Genomic DNA, 26,231 nt, shown 5'->3' with positions numbered 1-26,231 from the left:
TGCTGTCGGTTGTTAATTAGTACTCAGCAGTGCACTCGGGTATTCGGCAGTGGGTTCTGCTGAAGGTGGGAGGTGCTCCTAGAAGCTCAGGTGGTATTTGTATAAAAGAAGATGGGGGCAGAGGTATAAAGTCGTTGGCATAAAGATGAAAGCAGGCTGGCACTAAAAGAAAGCAAGTCATATTCCGGTGGTAATGTCATCACAGGGCTGGGGGGCCACGTGGGTGCAGAGCCTGGGTCCCAGGTGCAGCAGAGCCCCTGTGGCCTTGGTTCTCTGGTGCTGGGCTCAAAGGACAGCCACTTTGTCATTGCACACATTTCTGCAGCAGGCTCCCCTGGGTGGTCTTCTGTGCATGGTGATGGTTGGGACCGCGGTTGTCTAGGGTCACCTGGCTGGCGCTCATGCACCTGCTGCCTCGCAGGGAGGACTGGCAGGCTGGGGCTGGCTGAGACGGCGAAGCCCGGCTCTCTCCACGTGGCCATGCCAGTGGAAAAGCCAGACATCCTACAGCAGCTCAGGGCCCCAGGAGCACACAGTGCCTTTCGCCGCCCCTGCCAACTCAAGCCATCACGAGCCAGCCCAGATCGAGGGGCTGCTCCAGAGCACGAGTCCCAGTGGCCAGGATTCCTCGGGGCCATCTTGGAGACCAGCCACCACAGTCCTCTTGTCTTCCAGAAAGGGCATCACTGACCACTGGGATGGGGAAACCATGGGCTGCCTTGCGGCGTGGAACGAGGGTGCTGTGCCCGAGCTGTCACTGTGGGAAGTATGGGAAGAAGTCCTGGCTCTTGGTAAAGGCTGTGAGTTGGGAACTAAACTGACATCATTCATTGACTCACTCATTCAGCCTCACCAGAGAGGAGGGGGCGGGCAACCACTGCTCGGCTGGGCTGAGGCTCATCCCTGGACGTCTCCAGAAAGGGAAGGGAAGGGAAGAGGCTGGGCGGGGTCAGTGCTGGACAGCCTTTGGGGGTCTGGGACAAAGCCTCGAGGGGGCAAGGGTCACCCAGGAGTCAGGGTCCCACACAGAACCAGGGGGCCCTTCCTGGAAGCCGCATCCACAGGTGCCTCCAGCAGTGAATTCCAAATACAGAACAAAGCTGGAAAGAAATGTGTGCTCCATTAATTTTCTCGTGAAGCTGGAGAACGAACTTGTGGATGAAGACGAAAGGGAATGTGTGCGTGCGTGCATGCGCCCCTCGCCAGGTGGGGATGGACAGCGTTGGAACGTGCAGGAGCCTGAGGCCCGCCCTGCCTTCCTGGCAGCACCCAAGGGGCCACCTGGAGAATGAGAAGGGCTGAGGGGTGCTGGCAACCAGAGAAGCACCCGCCAGCCCCCACCCTGGCCCACATACCTGCCCCGGCCCCCCGCCGGGAGTGGAGAACACCTGGGTTGGTGTGCCCTCTGGTGGCAGCTTGAGAAAACAGCAGAGGCTCCTGCGGGCACTAGCACCTTGAAGAAGTGAGAATGCAGGTCCCAGCCCCCGGACCCCCACCCCCTGCCGCCTCCTGCTAAAGACAGCTGTAAAACCCCCGACGTACTGACTGATATACGTGCATAGACGCATTTGGAGGGCAGCCAACGCGGGCAGCTGTGGGGCTATCACCCCTGAGCAAAGAGAAACAACAAAGTAACCCCGCATCCACCCTGCGGGGGGCGGGGGGCGGGTAGACAACTGCAAGCACGACCCTGCTGAGCTGAGGGAATAGGGTCTAAAACGTCTGGAACTTGGGGGAAAAGCCTGGAGAGAAGGAGCCCAGCATCCTGAGTGCAAACCCGGGGAGTGGCGGCTAGCCCCTACACCCGCGCCCCTACACCGTGAGAACCGGCAGAGAGGAGCAGCTGGGGAGACTAGGAGCTGGAGCGGCGGCAGCAGCATGAAAGCAGGAGAAGCAGACTGCAGATCCAGCCTGCGGACGCAGAGTTGGGGCAGACGGTGCAGACCGTCCTCTGAGAGTGCAGACGCTCCACTCCCAGGAGCACGGACGGGCCACACTCTCAGAAACAAGCCAGCCCTTGCAAAGCCTGGAAGCAAGGCTTAACAGGGCCCGGTGATCTGCTAAACCACCCGCTTGTACGAATGAAGCCTCACCCTCTTCGGAGCAGATAAGGCCATCCCAGCACCCCGCAAAAACTTATCCATGTCCAACATCAAATAAGAAGTACAAGGCATGCTATAAAACAGGACCAGATCGCTGAAAACCAAGAGGAAGAGCAACAGACCCCCGCAGGTGAATCAGTTGCAGGAGCTTCAGATGAGGCTTTAAAATCATCAACAGGCACCTTCTTCATGTCACTCCCCTGCTCAAGATCTACTGTGGCTCCCCGTCACTCCTCAATCGGGCAGTCAATGCCGTCCTGAAGCAGCATCCCAGAGTGGAAAGAAAACAGCTTGAGACTCATCTATTACAGTGTGTAACATATGTTCAGTATGGCAATCAGCTATAAACATTTGGGCCGCTTCTGTTTTTTTCCCCTTTGTTCTTTCGGTCGTTATCGAGAGAACTTCTGTGAGTACCCTTGCTCATGTCTCCTCGTGGCCACGGGCAAGAGAGTCCAGTCCGGTGGTCTCGCCCTCCATGGGGCACTGGATCCCCAAGCCTGTGAAAAGGCAGACTGTCAGCCCCACCACGAGAGTTTCTGGCGCAGCAGTTCAGGACAGGGACTGAAAATGTCCATACAGAACAAAGCTGGAAAGAAATGTGTGCTCCATTAATTTTCTCGTGAAGCTGGAGAACGAACTTGTGGATGAAGACGAAAGGGAATGTGTGCGTGCGTGCGTGCGCCCCGTGCTGTTGCGCTGCCACCCAAAGAATCTGCTTTGAGAGCGCCTGTCTAGGGTTGCGTTGTGGGTCACAGAGCACTGCTCTCTATGCCTGTTGTTTCAAAGTGGTTGTCACCCAGTGTAGACTGACACACTTGTTAAACTCAGACTCAGTGCCCCCCACGATCACTGTGCAAACACCTGTCACGGCTCGGTGGGTGGTGGCAGCTACCCCGGGCTGTAAGTGATGTTCATGCAGGCCTGTTGTCTTCGACCGACCCCATGGCCCTGGCCGGATGGGCCCACGTCAGCCGGCACTCCGAACGTGGGGGGTGCGTGCCTGCCTGTCAGTGTCGGAGCGGCTGCTACTGACCGTTGCCTCCAAATGACCCCCGTGGATAAAACAGAAGTTTATGTTTCTCCTACAGAATGGTCACAGCCAGAGTGACCTCACCTGGAGACACAGAACGCCTGGGGTTTGTGGTCGGACTCCCTGGGTGAGGTCCCAACTCTGCCCTTCAGAACTTCTACTTCCTCTGCTGTAAAACAGAGATCGCAGTGGGGCTGCCTCCCGAGGATGTCACGACTACGCCCAGCACACAGCCTGCGTGAGTAGGGAGCTCTGTGAACCAATGACTGTGCGTGCCTGCCACCTCGTGGCCTCCTCCTTCCCTCCGGAGAAGGAGGCAGCAGGTGTGAATAGCCCCGCTCTCTAGAGCAGGGAAACTGAGGCTCACAGGGACACCGCTTATATGCTTACACCTGGGGTCTACAGCTCAAGGCACAGCGGTCCAAGCCCGTGGTATTCAGGTTCACGGAGACTGGGTTCTGACCCATCCCAGCCATTTTCTGTCTTTCTGAATGCGGCCCCCCAACACACACACACTCCAAGTGCTACAGATACTCTGGCTGGCAGTTCAGTGCCCGACCGGGAGCTCGTAGTCGTGCGGCGGGGACAGACAAGGCTCTGGAAGAAGGTCCATCCTGGGTGAGGCCTGAGGATGATCAAAGTTCGGCGAGGAAATGTGGGAGCAGCTTCCCAGGCAGCAGGAATGGTGCGAGCAAAGGCCTGGGGGCAAAGCAAAGTGTGCAGCCAGGTGAAGGCAAGGGAGGGGGCACAGGGCTGGAGACAGGTGAGAGAGCAGGGGCAACACGCCGAGGGTTCAAAGCTTATCTTGGGGCAGGGGGAGCTGCTGGAGGGGCCTCAGGCTGGAGCAGTGAGATTATAGTCAGGTGGCTCTTGGTGTCTGGGGGAGCGTGGGAAGCAGGGGAGGGGCTGGAGCTGTGGCATGACACCCCCCCCCCCCACGCGCACGTGAGGAAGGTGGGTGGAGAAAAGGGAGGGTAGCTGGAGATTCCTTTAGGAGGTAGAACCTTGGACAGAGTCTGGCCCTCTCCCTCTCCCACAGAGTGCTCTGCCTTCCTCCCCAGCCCTCGCTCCTTCCCTCCTCCCACCTCCTCTCACTCCTTGCTCCCATTCTGCATTGCCCCCCCACCATGTCTGCCTCTACTTCTTTTCTTTCCTTTTTTTAAATAATAGCTTTGGGGGCACCTGGGTGGCTCAGTTGGTTAGGTGTCTGCCTTCAGCTCAGGTCACGATCCCAGAATCCTGGGATCAAGCCCTAGTCGGGCTCTCTGCTCAGCGGGGAGCCTGCTTCTCCCACTCCCCCTGCTCGTGCTCGCTATCGCTATCTCTGTCTCTCTCTCTCAAATAAGTAAATAAAATCTTTTTTAAAAATGAAAAAATAATAGCTTTGTTAGGGTATAATTCATATGCCATGAAATTCACCCTTTTCTAGTACCCAATTCAGTGGTTTGTAGTATGTGCCTATCACCACTAATTCCAGAACATTTCTCTTACCCCAAAAGAAGCTTTGTTCCCAGTAGCGGCCACTCCCCATTCCACCTCCCCCGGCCCCTGGCGACCACTCTCTACTTTCTGACTTGATGAATTTGCCCCTCCTGGATGTTTCATGGACACGGAATGTATTAGTCAGCTCGGGCTGCCAAAACAAAATACCACAGACTGGGCAGCTTAACAGAAATGTATTTGTCACCGTTCTGGAGGCTGGAAGTCCAAGGACGGGGTACTGGTGTGGTCAGGTTCTGGCGAAAGCCCTCCTCCAGGGAAGCAGGCACCACCTTCTTGTGCCCTCATGTGGCATGGCGGGGGGGTGGGGGGGGAGAGCAAGAACTCTGTGCTATCTTATCTCTTCTTATAAAGACTTCATTCCTTTATGTGACTAATATTCTATTGAATGGATAGACCATATTTATCTATCATCAGTTGATGAACATGTGGGTTGTTTCCCCTTTGTGGCGATTGTGAATAAATCTGCTGCCCATTTCCGTTGGCGCCCAGGTGTCTGTGTGCATATTTCATTTCTCTTGGGTTAGCTACCCGAGTGTCATTGCTGGGTCGTATGGGAACTCTCTGCATGCCCCCCTTTCTTCCCTTGCTCGTTTGTTCAGATAACACAGGGCAAACGTCTAGGCGTTCATGCAACTTCACAGTCCGCCAGACACTTACAAATGTGGCCCAACGGTGGCAGGCTGCCCCAAGGAGGAGCTCTCTTTACTGTTTACTGCAGGCTTTCTGGAGGAGGAAGATGGGCTGAGGGAAGTCCCGCTCTGCCAGCATCTCCTAAAACCCTCATTACACCCAGAACCAGCTACATAATTTGCAGTGTCCAGTGCAAAATGAAAACCTGGGCCCCTTGTTCACAAATGATTAAGAGCCCAGCCCAGGACCTTCCTCTTCAAAATGGAATAGTGCACTCCGTGGGCGGAGCGTGCCACTCTTGATCTCGGGGTTGTGAGCTCAAGCCCCACATCAGGGGTAGAGATTACTTAAAAATAACATCTTAAAAAAAACACAGAAGTGCTGTTTGATCCCCTGCAGGGTGGCGCCACGTTGAGGGGCCGTGCGCAGCTGGGAAGCTGCCCAAGTGCTCGCAATACCACGTGATGTCCTTTCGCTCACAGAAAGCTGATCACGTTCAGTAAGACGCAGAGCTGTTTTTTCCCACGGAAATAGTGAAATTTGTCTCTGATATTGAATCTTAGTATCTACAATATGATTGATTTTTTTGTTGATCTGATTATTTTTAAGAAAGCGGGAACGGTTAAAAATCTGAAGCTTTGATATTTACACTCAATACTCAAAAATGATTGATTTTGTGTTGAGTTGACTATACTCAACAGAGCGTAAGCGATTTAGTCCGACGGAAATAGCTGAACGCGTCCAGGCTTTGAGGTTTAAACTCAGTATCCGAAAAGCGAGTAACTCTGCGTTAGGTGCCTACGCTCAACGGGGCGGGAGCCGTCGGGCCCGCGGGAGGAGGTAGGATTTCCGGCTCCGGGGGCGGAACCACCTGCGCGGCTCGGCCCGCCCCCCCGCAGGCGTGGTCAGGCGGCCGGCGGCGCGCGGGCTCGGAGACACGCCCCGGGGCGGGGCCTCTGGCGGCGCCTGCGCCGTGGCGGGCTCGGGCGGGCGCGCGCCGCGGGGGCGGGGCCGCGCGGAGGCGGCCGCGCGGAGGCCGGAAGGAAGCGGGCGGAGGGCGGGGCGAGCGAGGGAAGCCCGCCGGCCCGCAGGACGACCGTCGCGGCCTGATGACGTCGCACAATGGCCGGCCCCCGCGGGTAGTGGAGCCCGTTTGTTCCGCCCGCGTCGCGCCTCAAGCCGGAGCCTGTGAGGAGCGGAAGGGCCGAGGGACGTCTTCCCCGCGCCGCCCCGACGCCAGCGGAGCCGTGGCCCCCTCCCCGCCCTCGCGCTGAGGTAGGTGGCGGCGGCGGCGGCGGGGAGGCCGGGCCCGCTGGGAGGAGGCCGAGGCGGCCGGGCGGGGAGCGTGGCGGCGGCGCGGAGCCGAGGCCCGGGAGCCCCGGCGCCGCCGCCTCCGGGGAGCGCTCCGGGCTGTGTCCCTGGCCGAGCGTGGCTCTCGGGCCCTGGGAAGGGGTCGCGGGAACAGGCGCGATCCCGCGTTTGGTCCGCGGCTTGCCGGCCCGGGGAGCCCTGGAACCTGCTTGGAGCTCGGACTCCCCGCGGCTGCCTCTGCGCCCCGCGCTGGAGTCCATTCTCCCGAAGCTGTCATTTCTCTTCCGGGACATTCGCGTGGCACATGTTTGCCGCCCACAGCGGGGGTGGGGGGGAGGCAGGCAGGTTCGCCCTCCGGCGGAGACCAGCCCGGACTGGGGATGGGCTCTTCGGAACTTTGAGCTCTCTAGACCTCCCGGAACTTGCTCCCTCAGCTTCAGTGTGCACAGGTTGGGTGTGTTGGCCGTGCCCCAATTCGAGCTCCACTCTTAGGCATAAACTTCCTTGCTCCTCTAGGATCCCGAAGGATGCCGAGTCCTTTGGATAAACTAACTGTAGCTATCATGCTGGGGCAGCCTAAGACTTCACTTCCAGCCTTGCTCCTGCTAGAAGTTAAGTTTTCTCGAATACTTTATGACAGCGCACTTGCCGTGTAGAGTGGTTGATCATTTTACGAGAGCTCTGTTCAGCAAGCTCTTTTGCAAGAGTAGGTCAGTGTTCGAGCCGTTTGGGGAAAATGGAAGAAGAGAGTGTTTGGCATCTCTAGTACTTCCTGGGGGCAGAGCAGTGTCTCATCATTTCTTCTCTCCTCTTGCTGGTGGAGTGGGGTTGGAGTCTTTGCCTGAGGATTTTACTAGTCTGAGCACATGTGTGTCCCAAAGGCTGGAACTCCTCTCTGGTTTTGGGTGGGGAATTCCCAGATGGTGTAAGGAAGCTTTGTGGAATCATTCCAGAGAGCCAACAGGTAAGCTGTGACCTTGCTCATGTATAAGAAGGTTTTTTACTTTTTCACAGCTACAGATCATCTCAAGGTGAGTGCTGCTTTCCTGAGGAGTTTCGGTGGTCAAGTTTCGTCAGTTTGGGGGTGGTGTCTGTCATCTACTTTGACGTCCTTCCTTTAGATGTTGTAAATCTGTGAAGTTATGAATCAGAATTTTTAACCAGGTGTACCAGAACTTGAGCATTCAAAGAGGGATTGCTCTATTAAAAGTTGCTATCTTAAAAGGTTATGCTTGTATTTCATTGCCGCTCCTTTGCCAGAACCGCCTGATAACTTCTGTTTGGGCAGTGAATATATGTCATATGAGAAAACTGGTCTCATTCAGTAGTCGTACCCTATGTTTAACCACAAATCATCTTACCTGGCTTGGTAGCTCACCTCATGTACCAGACCAGGCTCTGAATGGTCTCCTGTGACCTCTCAAAGTGACTTACCTTGAGGGGAGGAATACCTGCCGCTACTAGAGCACCAGGAAAGAACTTGCGTGTTCTAAAGGTCACTCAAACAGAGAAGTTCCCAAAATGCTCTGCACTTTAGTATTGCCATTGGAATCAGTGTGCAGCCTTCCAGCGTGGCTGCTGGGAGGTGAGGCAGCCCCCTGCAGGTCTGAACTCTGGTGTAGTCTTCTAAAAACGGGGCCCTTATTTCCAGTTTCTTCCTGGTATGCAACAGGTAGTTTCTCAAGTAACAAGATTTTGTCATTTATTCAACAAGCATTTATCGAGCATCGTCTGCCAAAGGCAGTGTGCAGTGGAAACACAGTGATGGGACACTTGTCATTCAGTTCTCTGGGCAAGTTCACCATCTTGTGGGTCAAAGAACCGAAGAGGTGGTTCTAAACTTCGCCAAGAATCCTCAATTACAAGGTGATTGTGTGAGAAGAACAACTGAGTAAAAACCCTGAACTGGGAGTTGGTGAAGATGTGACAAGAGGACCCTCCATGGCATTGTCTGCATTTGATAGGCTGCGTGTTCTTCCTAGCACCTCACCTAAAGTGTGCACCCAGGTGGTTGCCAGATTGAATTCATCTCAAAACAGGACGTAGATGCCCAGTGAGACCATGAACCTGCCCAGCCCAGGGCCTGGAACACAAACCATCTTCTGACCCCCAGTGACACTTCTCTTCTGTGCAGCAAGGTGTGGCTCAGGTTGTTTCTAATAGGTAGATTCTTTGGCACATTTTTCTCTCCATGGTGCTCACCTGTGTGCAGCGTCATACTGTTAAATCCCAAGGGGTTCCATAGGTAAAGAAAAGATGTGACTCCTCAGGAAATTGTCAGGGCCTCCTAAGGGTGATTGTGTGTCCCAGTGTGCCTAGGACAGCTTCTCTTCATGACTGTTGTAATTATTTTTTGGGTTTTTTTTTGTTGTTGTTTTTTTTTAAGATTTTATTTATTTGTCAGAGAGAGGGAGAGAACACAAGCAGGGGGAGCGGCAGGCGGAGGGAGAAGTAGGCTCCCCGCTGAGCAAGGAGTCTGATGTGGGACTCCATCCCAGGACCCTGGGGTCATGATCTGAGCTGAAGGCAGATGCTTAACCGACTGAGCCACCCAGGTGTCCCACCTGTTGGAATTGTTAATAGTGCCCCCTTTTCAGTCTCAGACATGACCCAGTTTAGACAAATTACATGGGACACTGCTGTTTGCTGACCTTGGGAAACACAGAGGTGAGTCTGAACCCTTTTATTCAGGTACTTCATGGAGGGGAGGGGTCTGCCAACAGACTTTGCAGACAAATAGTTGTGGACAGCGTGGTAAGTGTGGATATGTACTAGAATAACATATACTAAGCACAAGTGTTCTCAATTTGAGAGCGGTGGGTAAGCCTCGGGATTTTGAACTCCCTAAAGTGGAAGATAAATTGCATACATTCAGGTTTTTCTAGGGAGATGAGCCATCCCATCCCCTTCATCAAGATTCTCAAATCAATCCATGCTCCCCTAAGGCTAAGCACCACTCCCCTATAGCACTAGGCCGCCCTCCTAGTAGCAGGTGCGCCCAGGACCTTTCGCCCTGCCACCTTCTGGTCATCTCTGAAAACTGCCTTTGAGAGTCAGGAAGTTAGCTCTCTTGGTGTCCTTGGAATGTTGAAGTGATGTCCAAAATTTAAACTGTGGGGGGGTGTACTCAGTTAGTACTTCTTAAAATTACTTTCCCTGCCATGATACACCAGCCTCTCGGGATCGTGATTTCAGTCAGCATTTCCCGTGGCGTCAGTATAAGGGTGTGCATCTTTGGGGTTTTTCTTGGATTCCTGTTTAGTTTACATGCGTAAGAGTCAAACTTTAGGCAAGCTTAAAATAAATGACTGGTGTCACAAGTTGGACCTCCATATGTTGATAACTGTTTTAACTAATAGACTATGTAAATGGTATGTTAACTTTTCTGTGTACGTGAGAATGTTTTTGTTTCTAGAGGGCCTAAGATAGAAGTGTAAATGGGTCGGCACAAAACTTTAGAAGAGAGAAAAGAAAAACAGGCAAAATCTACTGGTTCAGTAGAAGTCCCCAGGATGTGTGGGTTCTGTTCCAAAAAAGAGTTTATAAAATTACTTTGGAACTCAGGTCCCGTTTTCCTGTAGGAACAGTGGCAAGAAGAGGGGGTGGGCTCCTCTGCAGGTTTTGCCCCAGCTCATTTCATGCATAGCGCCGGGCTCTGTAATTGACGACATGCCCTGGAAGCAGCTCTGATTCGCAGTCCCAGGATACCCGCTCCGTGGCCATGTGGCCTAGGGCCCCTTATCTGTGACAGGGAACGTGGCTTATTTGGAAGGCTGACGTGAAGGATTGGTCAGGCACCTGACACAGAGGGGCCATCTCTTAGCAGATGGTGGTGGCTGCCAGCTTTATTGCAGACATCCTTGCAGTGATAGAGTCTCCCATGGGGTAGAGAGCTGTTTGTCAAATGAAACCGTGAATGAATTAATCAAGTGCACCCAGAGACTGGAAATGCGTCTGACAGGGGTTATAGGAGTCTGGTTCTTAGAAGTTGAGGATTACCTTGACTCGTCCTCTCGCTAATTCAGTTTAAGTTCAAATATGTGGAACCTGTGCCTGGCCTGTTATCAGGCTTATCTAATTGTTGCAACAGCCTTGTGAAGTGGATACTGTTGTCCCCGTGTTTCAGGTGAAGAGACAGACTGAGGTGTGGCAAGTGTACGTAGTTGGCCCAGGATCCTGAAGCGAGGAAGCGGCGGGGCTGGGCTTCAGCTCTAACGCGGAGCCCACACTGTTGCACTGTCTCTGTGCCCCATAAAACTGCACCACACCAAGGGGTAAACTGCCCACTGGCCTGGCCCGCTTTTTGCATTGGTTCAGGTATTTGAAGTTAGGTACTCTTTTTCTTCCATTTCTTACGCTAGGATTTGATTTCAGTTTCCCAGAATATAAAAAGCAGTTTGGATCTAATCATAACAGTGAAACCGAAGTGCAAACCTGTTTGCATCTGGGCCCCAGAAAGGGCTTTTACCAGGCTATGAGAGTTTGTGGCTGTGAGCAGGGTAGGATGTTGGGAGGCCAGTAGCAGACTTGGGTCTTTTCTGCAGCTTATCAGTTGCAGATTTTTAAACTAGTTTGACATATAATTTTAGATAACATTTGATTGATTTAAGTAAGAAGTCATTTTGTTTCCAGGGTTGCCATTGGATTATAAAATGTGAGAATCAGAATTTGTTGGGGGGGGTGCCTGGGTGGCTCAGTCAGTTGAGCATCAGACTCTTGGTTTCAGCTCAGGTCATGATCTCAGGGTCTTGAGATCGAGCCCCGTATCAGGCTCCACATGGGAGCCTGCTTAAGATTCTCTTCCTCTCTCTGCCCCTCCCCCCTTAAAAAAAAAGAAGAATTTGTCGGGTTTCAAGTAGGATGTCTGAGGCTCAGTAACCAGCTCCATGTGACTGGCTGCCCACAGCGTACAGGTCTAGATTCAGCAGCTGGGGAGATGAAAGTCACTGCCCTCCTGTGAAGAAGATTTCTTAAATACAGTGTGATAAAAACTAAGCAAAGATGGGCATAGGACTCATGCACAAAGGAAAATCTTACTATTCAGTAAGGAAGGGGAAGGGGCCCTGAGTGGCTGCTTAACCCCCCTCCTTTCAGGCCCTGTCTGCGACAGCTGAGAGCAAAAAGCCCTTACCTTGCGGGCACCTTGCTTATCTTGACTGTGGGTGGTACGTATGCTGTGCACAGGGACAGGCTCTGCCCTGTGGGGCGTAGGGCTCTACTCGATTTTCAACAGAGTCCATTGTTTGTGGACTTTTTTTTTATTTGAGAGAGAGAGAGCACGCATGGGTGGGGGTGGGGTGGGGGGGCGACAGATGGAGAGGGAGAATCTTAGGCAGACTCCGTGCTGAGTGCAGAGCTTGAGCCCGATGCCAGGCTCGATCTCACAACCCTGAGATCACGACCTGAGCCGAAACCAAGAGTTGGATGCTTAACTGCCTGAGCCACTCAGGCGCCCCCTGAGGACTGACTTTTTAAAAATTCTCCCAATAGTCCTACCTCTGGGTAGTGCAGTTAGGAAGACCTGAAAAGTGAATCATTTTCAAAACTGTGGCTGTGAGTGGATTGATTGGTTTGTAGATTTCTTTTGCTGACCATTTAGTTGATTTATAAAGTGGTGAATTTTAAGTGATTTGTCTTAATGTGTACTCAATTATAATAATTTCCATTAACTGCAAAAAAAAAAAGTATGTTTAATTGTAGGTTAAGATACCATCTCTTGGTATGTGCATCTTTAAACACAGGTTCTCCTTTCAAAAGTATAAACCTGAAAGATACATGTTTAGTTTTTAGTTCTATAAATGCATAAAATAATTCTTTATATTTAAAGTATGTAATTATATGTGTGTGTTTCCAGATCTTGCTGAGATACCAAGCTGCATAATTGTGACATACAAAATTTTAAATTAAAATTTTGAAGAATCAAGTAAACACTGAGCATTGCACTGTTCCTCTTATTTCAAACTAGTTCAGCAGTGACTTGCTCCAGGCTGCATTGGTGGATGCTCTTTGGTGTTGGTCTAGTGCACATACACTCCTGTCCCACTCTATGCAATTTACATTTAAAACTAAGGGAACAATGTCCTGTCATTGGGCAGGGAGGTGGGAAAACGAAAAAATGTCCACTTTATGATTATCTCTAGCTTAGTAAAAATAGGGAAAAAAATCCTCTAAAATGACGGTCTTTTTACATAGGAAACCACTCAGATACATAAAATTTTCTGCCAGAGGTCTTTTCCATGACATACTGTGTTAGAATGACGGTTCTCCACTGTTCTGTGAGATAATTACAGCATGCATGGATGAACGCCACTTTCTGAGCGTCTGCTGGTGGCCCCGACATACAGATCTGTGAGAAGGCCCAAAGTCTGCATTTTCAAAGATCATCCCGAGTGATTCTGATGGGGCAGTCGCGGCCACGCTTGGAGAAGTGCATTCAGGAACAGGACAAAGCCCATGACCTGGGGACAAGGCCGGCCAGGGTTTCTGCTCCAGACCCTTGAGGGCAGCTCCAGGAAAAATAGCAGCGTGCCTTTAATTTGGTTGCCTCATTCCATAATGCAACTTTTCTGGAATTTTAAAAATAATTTAAGAATCCAGAAAGCTGTCCCTTGCAATGCGTATCTTATTGCTCACTTTCTGTTTACCTGCCGGGTTGTGCTTGTGCCAAGAAGGAGTATTCCCGGTCTCTGCCAGAGAGCTGCAGATGTGAGGCACTTAGACACAGCTTAGGGACTACGTGCAGCCTTGTGGAGGTACTGTGTGCAGGGCCAGCCAGCGTCCTTCCTGCTGGAACAGCCGGCAGCAGTGGTCTGTGGAGTGGGGTCTGGGGTTTGGAGGAGCTGTGTGGGGCCAAGAGAGGTGCAGGTCCTGGTCCCTCCTGCAGGTCGGGAATGAGAATGGGGCCAAGAAAACCAGGCCAAGATTGACTTTCTGTTTTGCTAACTGCTGTGCATCTGTGTTCTCTTTCTTTTGCAGAACTGTAGGTACCGATGGATGTGGCCGAGAGCCCTGAACGGGACCCTCGCTCTCCAGAGGACGAAGAAGAGGAGCAGCAGGGGCTCTCGGACGATGACATTCTGAGGGAGAGTGGGTCTGATCAGGATTTAGACGGAGCTGGGGGGAGGGCTTCTGATTTGGAGGATGAAGACAATGCCGCCCCGGGACTGAGCCAGGAGGAGGAGGAGAGTCACTCTGACGAGGAGGACCAGGACCAGGAGTCCGAGGCTCAGGATCTGAGTGGGGGCCCCACGAGCCCCCCGCATGTGGAGGAGGGGGACGGAGGGGAGGAAGAGCACACAAGCGACCTGAGGGACGAAGCCTCGTCAGTCACCAGGGACCTGGATGAGCATGAGTTAGACTATGATGAGGAGGTCCCTGAGGAGCCGGCCCCCGCTGGGCAGGAGGACGAGGCTGAGAAGGCTGGCGCCGAGGATGATGAGGAGAAGGGAGAAGGAGCTCCTGGGGACGAGGTGGCTACAGGCGTTCACAGTGTGGAAGACAAGGAGCCCCTGGAGACCGCCAAGGAGAAAAACAAGGAGGATGATGATGGGGAGCTCGACGATGGGGAGCTGGACGTGAGTGCCTGGGCTGCCAGGGCTGGTGGGGGGATGGGGGGGGTAATGAGTCAAGGAGACAGGACACATGAGGGCTGGGAAGTCAGGACTGTTCTGGGAGCAGTCACTATGGTAATTAGGGAGTGCCAGAAACCAAGAAGGAGGAATAGGCTAGATTCAGAAAACTTGGTTCTACCAAGTGGTAGCTGGCAGAAGTTTGTGGACCCTCCCCTGTCTGCTGCTTCTGGGTGGAGTGTATTAAAATGTTTAACCCCGATTTTGTTTACTTGAGCTCTAGGTTTGTGTAACAATTAAAAAGATCATTTTTCCCTTTCTTTTTGCAATCTTTAAATACTACTTGAGGTCACATTCTACTAAAACCATCGTGGATTTTCAGTTCCTGTTAAGTTCTTGAGACTGATGAGCTCCAGAAGCTTCCTTCGAGTTTTGTCTGTTCTTCCAAGTTATCTTTGTCCCTGAGCCCGTCCTCTGGCAAGGGTGCTGGCTGGGCCAAGCATCTTTGGAGGTGTCCCTGAAAAGACCCTTAGGAATGGATCATAGGGGGTTGTGCCTCCAAACACCTCAGCCTTTGATCAAGCCATCCCACTTTGTTATAATTTATTTAAATACTCTGACTTTCAGGTTACAGAGAAGGTAACGCTAACATATCCTCTCAGACACGGGTAGGTTGGGTTTTTATGATGCATAACCCTGTTGAAAGGACTTTAATCATGATCTGTGTTTCTTTTTCTTTTTTTTTTTTTTAAAGATTTTATTTATTTATTTGAGAGAGAGAGAGAGATAGCGAGAGCAGGAACACAAGCGGGGGGAGTGGGGGAGGGAGGAGCAGGGAGCCCGATGCGGGGCTCGATCCCAGGACCCTGGGACCATGACCTGAGCCGAAGGCTTAACGACTGAGCCACCCAGGTGCCCATGATCTGTGTTTCTTTTAAGTTTTTTATTTTAATTCTAGGACATACAGTGTAATACTAGTTTCGGGCGTACAATGTAGTGATTCAACACTTCCATACATCATCTGGTGCTCCTCAAGACAAGTACATCCCTTCATCCCCATCCCCTGTTTCCCCCAGCCCCCCATCAGGGTGTTCTCTATAGTTACGAGTCTGTTTCTTGGTGTGTCTCTCTCTCTTTCTCCCTTTGCTCATTTGTTTTGTTTCCTAAGTTCCACCTATGAGTGAGATCATGTGGTATGTGTCTTTTTCTGACTGATTTATTTCACTTAGCATTATACTCTCTAGCTCCATCCATGTTGTTGCAAATGGCAAGATTTCATTCTTTTTTATGGATGAGTAGTCCATGGTGTGCCTACACCGCATCTTCATTATCCATCATTTATTGATGTACACTTGGGCTGTTTCCGTATCTTGCCTATTATAAATGTTGCAGTAAATGTAAGGGTGCATGTATTCCTTTGAATTAGTATTTTGTATTTTGGGGGTTAATGCCCAGTAGTGCATTTGCTGGGTCATAGGTTAGTTCTGTTTTTAACCTTTTGAGGACCCTCCATACTGTTTTCCAAAGTGGCTGCACCAGCTTGCACTCCCACCAACAGTGTAGGAGGGTTCCCCTTTCTCTGCATCCTCACCAACATCTGTCGTTTCCTGACTTGCTAATTTTAGCCATTCTGACAGGTGTGATGTGGTATCTCATTCTGGATTTGATTTGCATTTCCCTGATGGTGAGTGATATTGAGCATCTTTTCATGTGTCCATTGGGTATTTGTAGGTCTTCTTTGGAGAAATGTCTGTTCATGTCTTCTGCCCATTTTTTAGTTGGATTATTTGTTTTTTTGTTACTGAGTTTTATAATTTCTTTATATGTTTTAGATACTAACCCTTTATGGGATATGTCATTGGCAGATATCTTCTCCCATTCCATAGGTTGCCTCTTAGTTTTATCATGCAAAAGCTTTTTATCTTGATAAAGTCCCAGTAGTTCATTTTTGCTCGTTTCCCTTGCCTCTGGAGACATATATAGAAAAATGTTGCTACAGCTAATGCTAGAAAAAGTACTGCGTGTGCTCTTCTTTAGGATTTTTATTGGTTCAGGTCTCACATTTAGGTCTTTAATCCATTTTGAGTTTGTTTTTTGTATATAGTGTAAGACAGTGTTCAAGTTTCATTCTTTTGCATGTTGCTGTCCAGTTTTCCCAACACCATTTGTTGAAGAGACTTTTCCCCATTGCATATTCTTACCTCTTTAGTAATCATGATTTTTTAAAATATTTATTTATGTATTAGAGAGAGAGAGAGAGAGAGAGTGCTTGCTTGTGGTGGGGGCAGGGGAGAGACAGTCCTAAGTAGACTCCCCACTGAGCACGGAACCCTACGTGGGGCTTGATCTCGAAACCAAGAGTCAACCAACTGTGCCACCCAGGCACTCCTTTTGTAATCATGATCTTTAAAAAATTGAGTTTTGGGGGTGGGGGGGAGCCCGAAGTTCTGCTGAGTAATACTTTTACTCAAAGGAGTTGAGAGAGGGAGAGAGCACATTGAAATAATCACGGGTTTTTAAAGTACCCCAGGGAAGGAGATGCTGCCTGTCCAGGAGTCATGGCAGTGAAAGGTGTGTGGAATAGGTTCACAAACGTTTTGGGTTGGAGGAGGAAAAAGGTTGCTAGTGAAGTACTTAGCCATTGGTTCATGGTAAGCACCACACTTCCTAGTTGGCTGCTGGTACATATGTGCTCAGTCCATTTCAAACCGTGGTGGTGGGGTATGACTATGCCTGGTAAATTTATAGGGTTTTAAACATTGCTTATCTAACTTTGGTTCAAAAGAACAGAACTTTGGTGGGGGGGGGGGGGGGGGTATGTGGTTACAAGCTTAGAATTTTAGATTTTTTATCTTTCACAACTAAGTTAATCTTTGCTTGCTATTTTATTTGAAAGGGTATTGTCGGGCCATGATTATGCAGGTGTCCTTAGGTTTTCCAGCTATGCTTCCCTTCGTTTTGGGAAATGTACCTCTACCACAGGGTTACCAAAGGGAAGAGATGCTATGAAACTCAAGTTCATCAGTTTGGGTGAAATTTTAGGCAAAAGATGAAGTTGTTGGTTGAGATTGCCTGTGAATATGGTTTCTCAATGTCATAGAGGGAAAAGCATGGCTTTGTTGTGTCCCAAGAAAATGAGGAGGGGGCTCCGATTACCAGGACGCTATGGCCCTAGGGTCCTTGGCGGCCTGTTTCCCATTCAGAGAGGATCAGTTGTGAGTTCTTGCTTCAACTGTTGAATAAGTCTTAGGGGGAAATTCAGCTCCTTTCCTACCTTTCCATGGTCATATAGGGTCAGGTGTCTCCCTAGAGGTCCTGGAGAACCCTGCTGTCCTCACACCAGTGGGCTTGCCACTACTTAGATGTAGTCGTGTGGGACCTTGGGTTGAACTGAGCCAGCCCTGGAAAATGCCCGTTGTCTAGAAATTGGCTGGTTCCCTAGAAAAAGCATGTGGAATAAAAATCTAGTTTGTCTTTCTTGTCCCCTCAGATCCTACCATTGGTTGGCTGGCTGGCTGGCTGGCTGGCTTTGCTGTCCATCACACCTTCTTGTGAGGGGCCCCCAGCCTAGTTGGAAACAGTGCTGCTGAGGAGACCTGAGTGCAGCTTCATTCATCCATGCAGAACCAGTCTCCCCACGCCACAGATGGTGCCTCTTGGTCACAGCCCCTCTGGGCCCTGTGGCGTGCCAGGGTCATTGTACTGTTACCAGAGTGACCGGGCAGAGCAGGACCCGTTACCCCCCTTGGAGACAGGCAGACCTCAACAAGGGGAGGGCGGGGCGCTGTGGATGTGACTCGGACCCTCACAGGAGCACGGCTGCCCTCCAGGAGCTTCTCTGCCGATTTCTGCTCTGGGCCCTGCCGGCTGCACTCCCAGCTGCCTCCCAGCCCCTGGCTGTCAGAGGTCTGCGCTTGTGTCTGGGAACAGCCTGCTCTCGCCAGTCCTTTGGCTTGATCCCCTTTAGTGAATCCCTGCAAAGTAGCCTCTGGCCTCATGGAAAGTATACATCCCAGAGGGCTTTTTGGCTTTCAAGCCCGCTCATCAAAAGTGTACCTGGATGCGTTATGAGGAGGAAATGTGCAGTTTGGCTTACATCTCAAAAATACGCATTCACTGGTGTCCCTGAGAGTTCCTGTGCCCAGCAGGCTCCCTGGGACCCAGAGCACCCCCCTCCACCCCCCTGTTTCCTGCCTCCTCTCTGCAGCTTCCCGGCCTTGAATTGCCCGACAGCTGAGTGAAGAGTCTAAAAAGCCAAGTGTTTTCTCCTCTGTCATGAGACATTGTCCTGCCTTTTTTCTCACTTTTAGATTTTGGGTCACTGGGACAGGTGACCTGATATGCGGTGGGGTCACACCCACCCTCCCCAACTTTTCTGCCCTCTTGGTAGTTTTCCGATGGTGACATCAATTTGGGCAGTAAACCCTTAAAATTCTTTTGTCTAAACCACACAATTTGTGACTAAGACCTTGAATGACCTTTATATATGTTTGGTGTGTTGCCAAAATACCCTTCCAGTCAAATACCTTTCTGCAGGTACCGCTTCGCAGTGGCTTGTAGGGGTGGGGTTTTGCACACAGCATGGGCCAGCTGTTTATGGCACCTTGGCTTGTTTGTGGAGTGGGGGCCGAGGGTCCCTGACATCCAAGCCCCAGGGAGCCTCAGTTAATCCATAGTCTCTCACCTGTTCTGGAAGCCACACTTAACAGCAGACTCACCCGTGGCTTGGTTTCTGCCTCTGCATCTCTCAGAAGAGTGGGTGGAGCCCGCCGACACCAACTCCTACCGTGTGAAGGTCTTCCTTTCTCCTGCAGCTGCTGGGTCTCGCCAGAGCCATTCCTTCCGTCTGGGTTTGAGGACCACTCAGATACGTATTTGTGGGTCTTTGATTTTGACTTTGCCGACTCGCGTCCTCCCGTCTCTGGTGTGTATCCTTCCCTTTATGTCGTGGGTGCACCCACCAGTTTGCTTCTGGCCGGACCACAGGGCCTCTCCCTGTCTTCCACTCTCTACTGTCTCTGCCTGAAGCCACATGATCAGGTGATCTGAAAGAATCCGCGTGCATTACACACTCACCATGATAGCCACCAACAACGGAGCGGTGTGCATTTGACTTTAGAATCCCCTTTTTTGATCTGTGTTTGCATGAAACTCTGCAAGGTTTAACAACTTATTTTAATTTTTCATCAGTTGAAAAGCCATCATACTAAATGGTTCGTTGAAAATTTCGGGATATTGTATTGCCGAGTGATTTATTGATCTTGTTTGTTTTTTAATTAAAGGGGAGACCATAAACCCAGCATAGCACCAGGGACAGCTGTCCGTCTCCATCCTAGCAGGTGTGGGGCCTGGGGGGCAGTGGCCAGTGGGCGTTCTCCGGGTGGATGTTCTACCGCGGGTGCTTTACCGTGCGTTGCTAGGTCTGTTACAGAGCGTTTTCAGCAGCTGCACAGAACTCCTTTATATGGCTCATATGACTGCTCACCAGTCTGAAGATGGGTGGGTGGTTCTCCTTTGTGCTCTGCCAAGTATTAAAAGTCACAGCTTTGCAGAAATACCTCTTTAAATCTGATCTAGTGCACTTGCTGTGAGTCCTGACTGCAGACCTGCTCTCCTCATCTCAACTCCTGTGCCTGAATTTCCAAGTGAAGCAGAGAAATTTGAACGGGTTGTAACCTTTCATAAGAGTTTGTTTTCCTAATGGCCATGAAGAATCTGCTCTCCATTTGAGCTATGTAAACACCACAGGAAGGTGTTAGCATAGTGATCATCACTGTGAGGACAGTTGTAAAAAGAAGATGCTAAGGACCAGAGGAGAGCGGTGCTCTGTCCCTCGCATGAAGGAAACACATTTCCTCTGAGACGTAAGGAAATCATCCTGTTTGGGAAGTGGGGAGGTGGTGCTGGTGTTCAAAGGGGACACACTTCAGTTAGAAGATGAGTACGTTTGGGGACCTAAAAAAGTCCTTGAACAAATTAATTAATCTTTTTCAAAGAAAATAAATCCTCTTTTGGTTCTTAAAGAATATAATTTTACAGCATTTGTTCTTTTCAGTGTATAAAATGCCTTTTTTTTTTTTTTGAGATTTATTTATTAGCGCACGTGTGCGCAGCAGGGAGCGGCAGAGGGATGGGGGAGAGAGTCTCTAGCAGGCTCCATGCTGAGCATGGACCCCAACATGGGACTCATTCTCACAACCCTGAGACCATGACCTAAGCCGAAACCAACACTTGGACACTTAACCAACTGTGCCACCCAGATGCCCCTAAAATGCTTTTTTTTAGATTATTTATTTATTTATTTATTTGACAGAGACAGACACAGTGAGAGAGGGAACACAAGCAGGGGGAGTGGGAGAGGGAGAAGCAGGCTTCCCGCCGAGCAGGGAGCCCGATGTGGGACTCGATCCCAGGACCCTGGGATCATGACCTGAGCCGAAGGCAGACGCTTAACGACTGAGCCACCCAGGTGCCCCCTAAAATGCTTTTTTAATAAGTAAATATTTTCAAGGCAGAAATGATACAAATACCTAAGCTTTAAAAATATGTCATCGTAAGCCCAGGGTTTGACTTCAGTAGTTTTTCCTTCAGCAAGTGCTTACCATTGGCTACAAGCCCATTGCTGTGCTTGTACGTGCCACAGTCCGGCCCGGTGGAGCTCGCATTCAGTCGGGCAGAGCCGCGGTGGCCATGACCCGTGCAGCCAGAACCCATCGCGAAGGGAGCTGGGGGGGCCCTGAGGAAGGAGACTTGCCTGTCATCTGAAAATGAGATGAGCTGCATGGTAACAGAGGCGGAGAAGGAAGAAGGCGGGCTGGGGTCAGAAAGGTCACTGTGTGTGGGCAGTCAGGAGAGAGTGGGGTGGCACCAGGTAGGAAGTGGCTCCCAGACCAAGTGGGACTGGGCAGTACTTTGGATGAGGGTAATGCTGCAGGAGAGGGTGAGATGCTCCAGTGACCCCCACACCCTGCCCTGTGTGACCCCTTGGGTTGACTGCCCTGGAACAGGCTAGGACACAGGGGCAATGAGGAGCTCCATCTTGGACCTCCCACCAGAGAGGTCAGCAGGGTGGCTGCATACTTGCTCTGGGCTGCAGGTGACCCCTGGGGCTGGGGTCTGAACTGAAGGGCCCAGGTGGGTGTCTCTGCAGGTCAGTGGTGACTGAGGCCCTAGGGTAGTGGGGGCTGGACAGGGCACAGAGCAGTGGTCCAGATCACGGCTGTCCTTTGGAATCCCTGAGGGTGAGACCCACCCAGGCTTTGGTATTTTCAAAGCCCCTACATCATGTTAAAGCTTGACAGCCAAGGTTAGGAGCTCTGGACTGCGAAGAGAAGGGCCTGGGTCTGAGTCTGACCTCACTCTTCCCCAGCCCTAGACTTTTAGAGGACATTGGTGTTTAATTTTTTTTTTTTTTTTTTTTTTTAAGGAGCAACTTTGAAATATACCAGAACATTTTGTTCTTTTTTTTTTTTTTTTTTTTTTGTAGGATTTTGTTTATTTGAGTGAGAGAGAGAGACACAGAGCACAAGCAGGGGAAGGGGCAGAGGGAGAGCCAGAAGCAGGCTCCCCGCCGAGCAAGGAGCCTGACTTGGGGCTCGATCCCAGGACCCTGGGATCATGACCTGAGCTGAAGGCAGACACTTCACCGACGGAGCCACCCAGGCGCCCTAGTGTGTTTAGTTTTTGTTTTTAAGATTTTATTTATTTGAGAGAGGGAGAAACAGACTCCCCACTGAGCAGAGAGCCCAACAGGCGACTTGATGGATCCCAGGACCCTGAGATCATGACCCAAGCTGAAGGCAGAGACTTAAACCGACTGAGCCACCCAGGCACCCCACGGCATTTAGTTTTAAGAACCTAAAATATTTTGGGGCACCTGGGTGGCTTGGTTGGTTAAGTGTCCAACTCTTGATTTTGGCTCAGGTCATGATCTCACAGGGGGCTCTGCACTCAGTGAGGAGTCTGCTTGGGACTCTCTCTCCCTCTGTCCCTCCCCCCCTGCATGCACTCTCTCTCTCTCTCTGTGTCTCTCTAAAATAAATAAAAATAAATCTTTGAAAAGGAGCATAAATATTTTGTTCTATAAATATTGTTTAAACATAGGAAGTATTAAAAACCTGAAGTGTAACCGTTTTCTGCCTGGCATTGCTAATAAGGGAAATATGGTGAAACCCTGCTTTGTACCTTCCTTACCTACTTCACAGGGTGTTCTTACTTGGTGTTCCTGTGTAATGCCTGGGTCTTAGAAGCGAGCCATTGTGTTGGCTGAGGAATCTGAGGTTGGGAAAACATACGTGAATTGCTGAGCAGCGAAGACACGAGCCTTATGAAAATGTCCTTTCTGGTCTGGGGAAGCCATGCCTGTTGGTAGCTGCCCCTCCCACCTCCTCTTCCTTGTTAACGGTGATTCCCTCTCAAGTCCTCTTGTCCTTTGTTTCAGGATGATGATCTGGAGGAGGGCGAAGTAAAGGACCCCAGTGACAGGAAGGTGAGGCCTCGTCCCACCTGCCGATTCTTCATGAAAGGTAATTGTCTGAGGGTCCTTGTGTGGCCGTGGCTTTCCCCGGGACTGGTGGTGGTTCAGCCCTGGAGCTGAGCAAGGCTGTTCTTGGGGCCAGACCGCGACCATTAGTGGTGGTGGTGGCGTCGATGTTTTGGGGGTCTTTGCCTCGCCTGACTGACTTGGAGGGCGCCAGCCTCACCATTTTCACACTTGGGGTTCCAAGCCCAGCTGTTTCTAGCAGAACCGTAGCTTTAACATTCCCTTGCCGTCAGGCCAGATGGCCCAGGCGCCAGTGCAGACGTTTTCCCACCTCTGTAAGGAAAGTTGCCACTTGTTTGCTAAATGTGCCAAAGTACACCCTTCGTTTGGAGTGGAGGGGCTCTGAGTGCAGCAAGGTCGCTCGCTCCGGGAAGGTGAATGGTGTGAACCAAGTGGCTGTCACGGAGCGGGGCCAACCCGCACATGGCAGCAGGAACCCTGGTCTGTACGGGTTTCTGTGCCGTGTGACAGTAGTAGGCCCACATTTTCCTTGCCCGGGTAGGAGATGTTTGTGTCTGTCCTAGGCTCGCTCTGGCCCTGGGTGCCCTTGCTCACTGGCCCAGCCTGCGCGTACGGTCTGAATTTCACCAGAGCTTCCTGTACTTCTTTTCCAGATGTGACAGCCTTATCCACTCCTCTTCCACCAATATCACATTCCATACCATTCAGAGGCCAGGTTCAAGGTACAAAGTATACGATATTCACTCTCTGCTCCGGAGGCCAGACTTCTTTCTCCTGGATCCAGAATTCTGATGTGAAGCCAGAAGGAAGGGGGAGGCTCTGAGGGGCAGAGAGCAGTCGTGGACCTCAGTTCTTAGAGGCACTTGATGAGGCTCACGGGAGCTTTGTGGATGGCACGGGGAGGGGGGGACAGTAGGGGACGGTGGAGTCCCATCTTCCTGAGAGGCCAGGCTCTGCCCTTGAGTGGCCCCTGCAGGACCCTCTCCCTACACCCAACATGACGTGGTGCAGAGGGTGCATGGGGACCAAGGAGCCAGTGTGCTCAGGACCCAGGTCAGCTCCCTCCTCAGGGCGAGTGCTCCTGGCCTGTGCCGTTTACATGCAGACATGGCTTCTGCCAAGTGGAAACTCATTGGAGGTAGACGTGCGTGTGGTGAGCTCCACTGTGCAGCCTTGTGCGTTCTGCTTTCAGGAGGGTGGCTGCCAGTGATGTCGAGGGCAGCATGGTCACCCTGAGAATGCAGAGAAGTGTGTGGTATGTTTTAGGAAGTCAGTTCTTAACAGTTTTTTAAAAGTTTTGGTATTTGAGGGGCGCCTGGGTGGCTCAGTTGGTTAAGTGTCTGACTCTTGAACTTGGCTCAGGTTTCGATCTCAGGGTCCTGAGTTCAAAGTGCACATTGGAGCTCAGCGTGGAGCCTACCTAAAATAAGTTTTGGTATTTGAAATATTAATATTTCAGAGAATTTTAACTTAAGCAGAAGATCTCTTTTCCATAATTATGTGGGCATAAATGATGTCAATCCACCATTGAAATTTCTAGATTAAAGAGGAGGAGACCAATACGTACATGTATACGTAGATGTATGTGCACTGTTGTCAAACTGTGTGGTTCAGAATCCTGGCCAGCCCGTCAGGACTAGCCAGGGTCTCCCCTGGCAGGAGGCAGTGCCTTCCATCCATGCCATGGAGATTCCCATCCAGGTGCGCGGGGTCACAGCACTGAAGTTATTTCCAGAATTTAGCAACAGAAGCACACAGGCAAGTGAAGTTATTGCTGGGACTGCAGATCAGCATCCTCGGGAGATGCCTCGTGGGCAAGGACTGGGCACCATCTCCAGGGACCCCATGGTCCCCAGGGCCACATCACAGTAGGAGGGAGGTTCCCACCACAGTCCCAACGAAATGCTCAGCTTGGGTTTCAGAGACAAAGGCGAGTGGTCAGGGCTTTCTGCAGAGAAATCTGAGGCTAGTGGCAACCGGCCCTCTTTGCAACTTGATTGGGCATAATCAATAACTTGTTTCAGGCTTTGCTTTCAAGTATATATTTACCTTTTCTGCCCATACTTCCTTGTTTATTCCTCGGAGTGGTGTGATACAGTACAGAAAGAAATCATTGATTCTTTGGGTGTTCTAGAACTTATCTCTTGCTTCTTAGAGTTTTTGGGTGAAAATGTTTTTGCTTACCTTTAGTTTACAAGCTTGGTATTAGTTTGAGATGATTCCGTGTAATTTCCATTTATTAGCAAGAGAAGTCACTTTAAAAATAAAATGGAGTTTGTTGCATTTGATGAGATGTGGAGAAATGGAACCTTCACACTGCTGGTGGGAGCACGAAATGGTGCAGCTGTTGGAAAACAGTGTGGCAGCCTGGAGAACAGGAAAGGGTAGAACTGTCCGGTGATCTGATCCGATCACTTATGCTTCTAGGTCTCTACCCACAAGAAAGGAAAACGTACGTCCTCACAAAAACTTGTATATAAATGTTCATAAAAGCAGTGTTCAAAATAGCCAACAGGTGCAAACAACCCAATGTCCGTCAGTTCATAAATGGTTACACACAGTGCGGGTTGTCGGCACAGTGGGATGTTATACCTCCATGAAGCAAGTGAAGTGCTGACCCCACAGCACGGATGAACCTTGACGGCATTCTGCTGAGTAAAGAAGCCAGACACAAAAGGCCCCCTCTTGTGCATTTTCGTCTATACGAACCATCCAGCATGGATCCATAGAGGCAGGAACTGGGTTGGTCATTGTCTAGGCCGCAGAGCCTGGGCAGGGAGGGAGGGAGTGGGAGCGGGCGGTGGGGGTGACAGCCAAGGAGTGCGGGGCTCCCTTCTAGGGTGATGGTTGCGTACCTTCTGCGTACATACTAAAACTCACTAAATTATGCACTGTAGTTTGGGGTATTTTATGGTATGTGAATTCTATCTTAATTTGAAAATTCTTCCTAAGAAAATTTTTTAGTTCTATTTCTATTAAAAGATTTCTATAGATTAATCATTAATTGCCCAAATGGGTACATTGGCATCTGTGACCAGTGACAATGAAATGTACTTAGAAATAAAAATGGAAACTTTTTTTTAAAGGTTTTATCTATTTGACAGAGAGCGATCATAAGCAGGGGGAGCTGCAGGCAGGGGGAGAGGGAGAAGCCGACTCCCCACAGAGCAGGAAGCCCGACTCGGGACTCAATCCCAGGACCCTGAGATCATGACCTGAGCTGAAGGCAGACACTTAAAACCAACTGAGCCACCCAAGTGCCCCTAAATGGAAACATTTTTAAGCACCGTGTTTTGTTGATGGTATATTTTTACCTCTAGTGTATTTATGTTGAATCATCAAGATAAAAAGTACTATCTACAAAAGCATAAGTAACATTTTCTTTAAATTGTGTCCTACTTTGGGTTCTGATTGAGCCAGATGTCAATACTGCCCATCCATTCTGCAGGCCAGACCTCGTCTCTGCTCCTTCCTGTTCTCCCCCTTTCTTTCCCTCCCTCCACCCCCCTTTTCTTACACACACACACACACACACACACACAATTTAGTAATATATGCCTAATGTAAAGTTTACCATCTTC

General features: G+C 50.5%; 1 protein-coding gene and 1 long non-coding RNA gene across 4 annotated transcripts in view; both read left to right on the top strand.

The window, feature by feature from the left end:
* Nucleotides 1-6,364: 6,364 nt before the first annotated feature.
* ZC3H18 (zinc finger CCCH-type containing 18) overlaps nucleotides 6,365-26,231 on the top strand; it is a 60,546-nt gene continuing 40,679 nt past the window's right edge. The window contains exons 1-4 of one of the 3 annotated variants that reach the window (XM_035024624.1): nucleotides 6,365-6,543; nucleotides 13,555-14,153; nucleotides 22,588-22,672; nucleotides 23,304-23,372. In XM_035024624.1, coding sequence (XP_034880515.1) covers nucleotides 13,569-14,153; nucleotides 22,588-22,672; nucleotides 23,304-23,372 — 739 coding nt within the window. In that variant the 5' untranslated portion in view covers nucleotides 6,365-6,543; nucleotides 13,555-13,568. Of the gene's footprint in view, nucleotides 6,544-6,684; nucleotides 8,718-13,554; nucleotides 14,154-22,587; nucleotides 22,673-23,303; nucleotides 23,373-26,231 lie in introns of those variants that run through there. The other 2 variants (XM_035024625.1, XM_035024627.1) reach the window with 2 other exon arrangements.
* Nucleotides 16,750-20,132, top strand: LOC118023477. The gene is made up of 2 exons (XR_004682818.1): nucleotides 16,750-19,486; nucleotides 19,725-20,132. It is a non-coding gene; the product is annotated as an uncharacterized LOC118023477 (long non-coding RNA).

The sequence above is a fragment of the Mirounga leonina genome, unplaced genomic scaffold (genome assembly GCF_011800145.1).
Source record: "Mirounga leonina isolate KUSES-001 unplaced genomic scaffold, KU_Mleo_1.0 Mir_180, whole genome shotgun sequence".
Taxonomy (NCBI): Eukaryota; Metazoa; Chordata; class Mammalia; order Carnivora; family Phocidae; genus Mirounga; species Mirounga leonina.
This window is presented reverse-complemented; position numbering and strand designations above follow the sequence as displayed.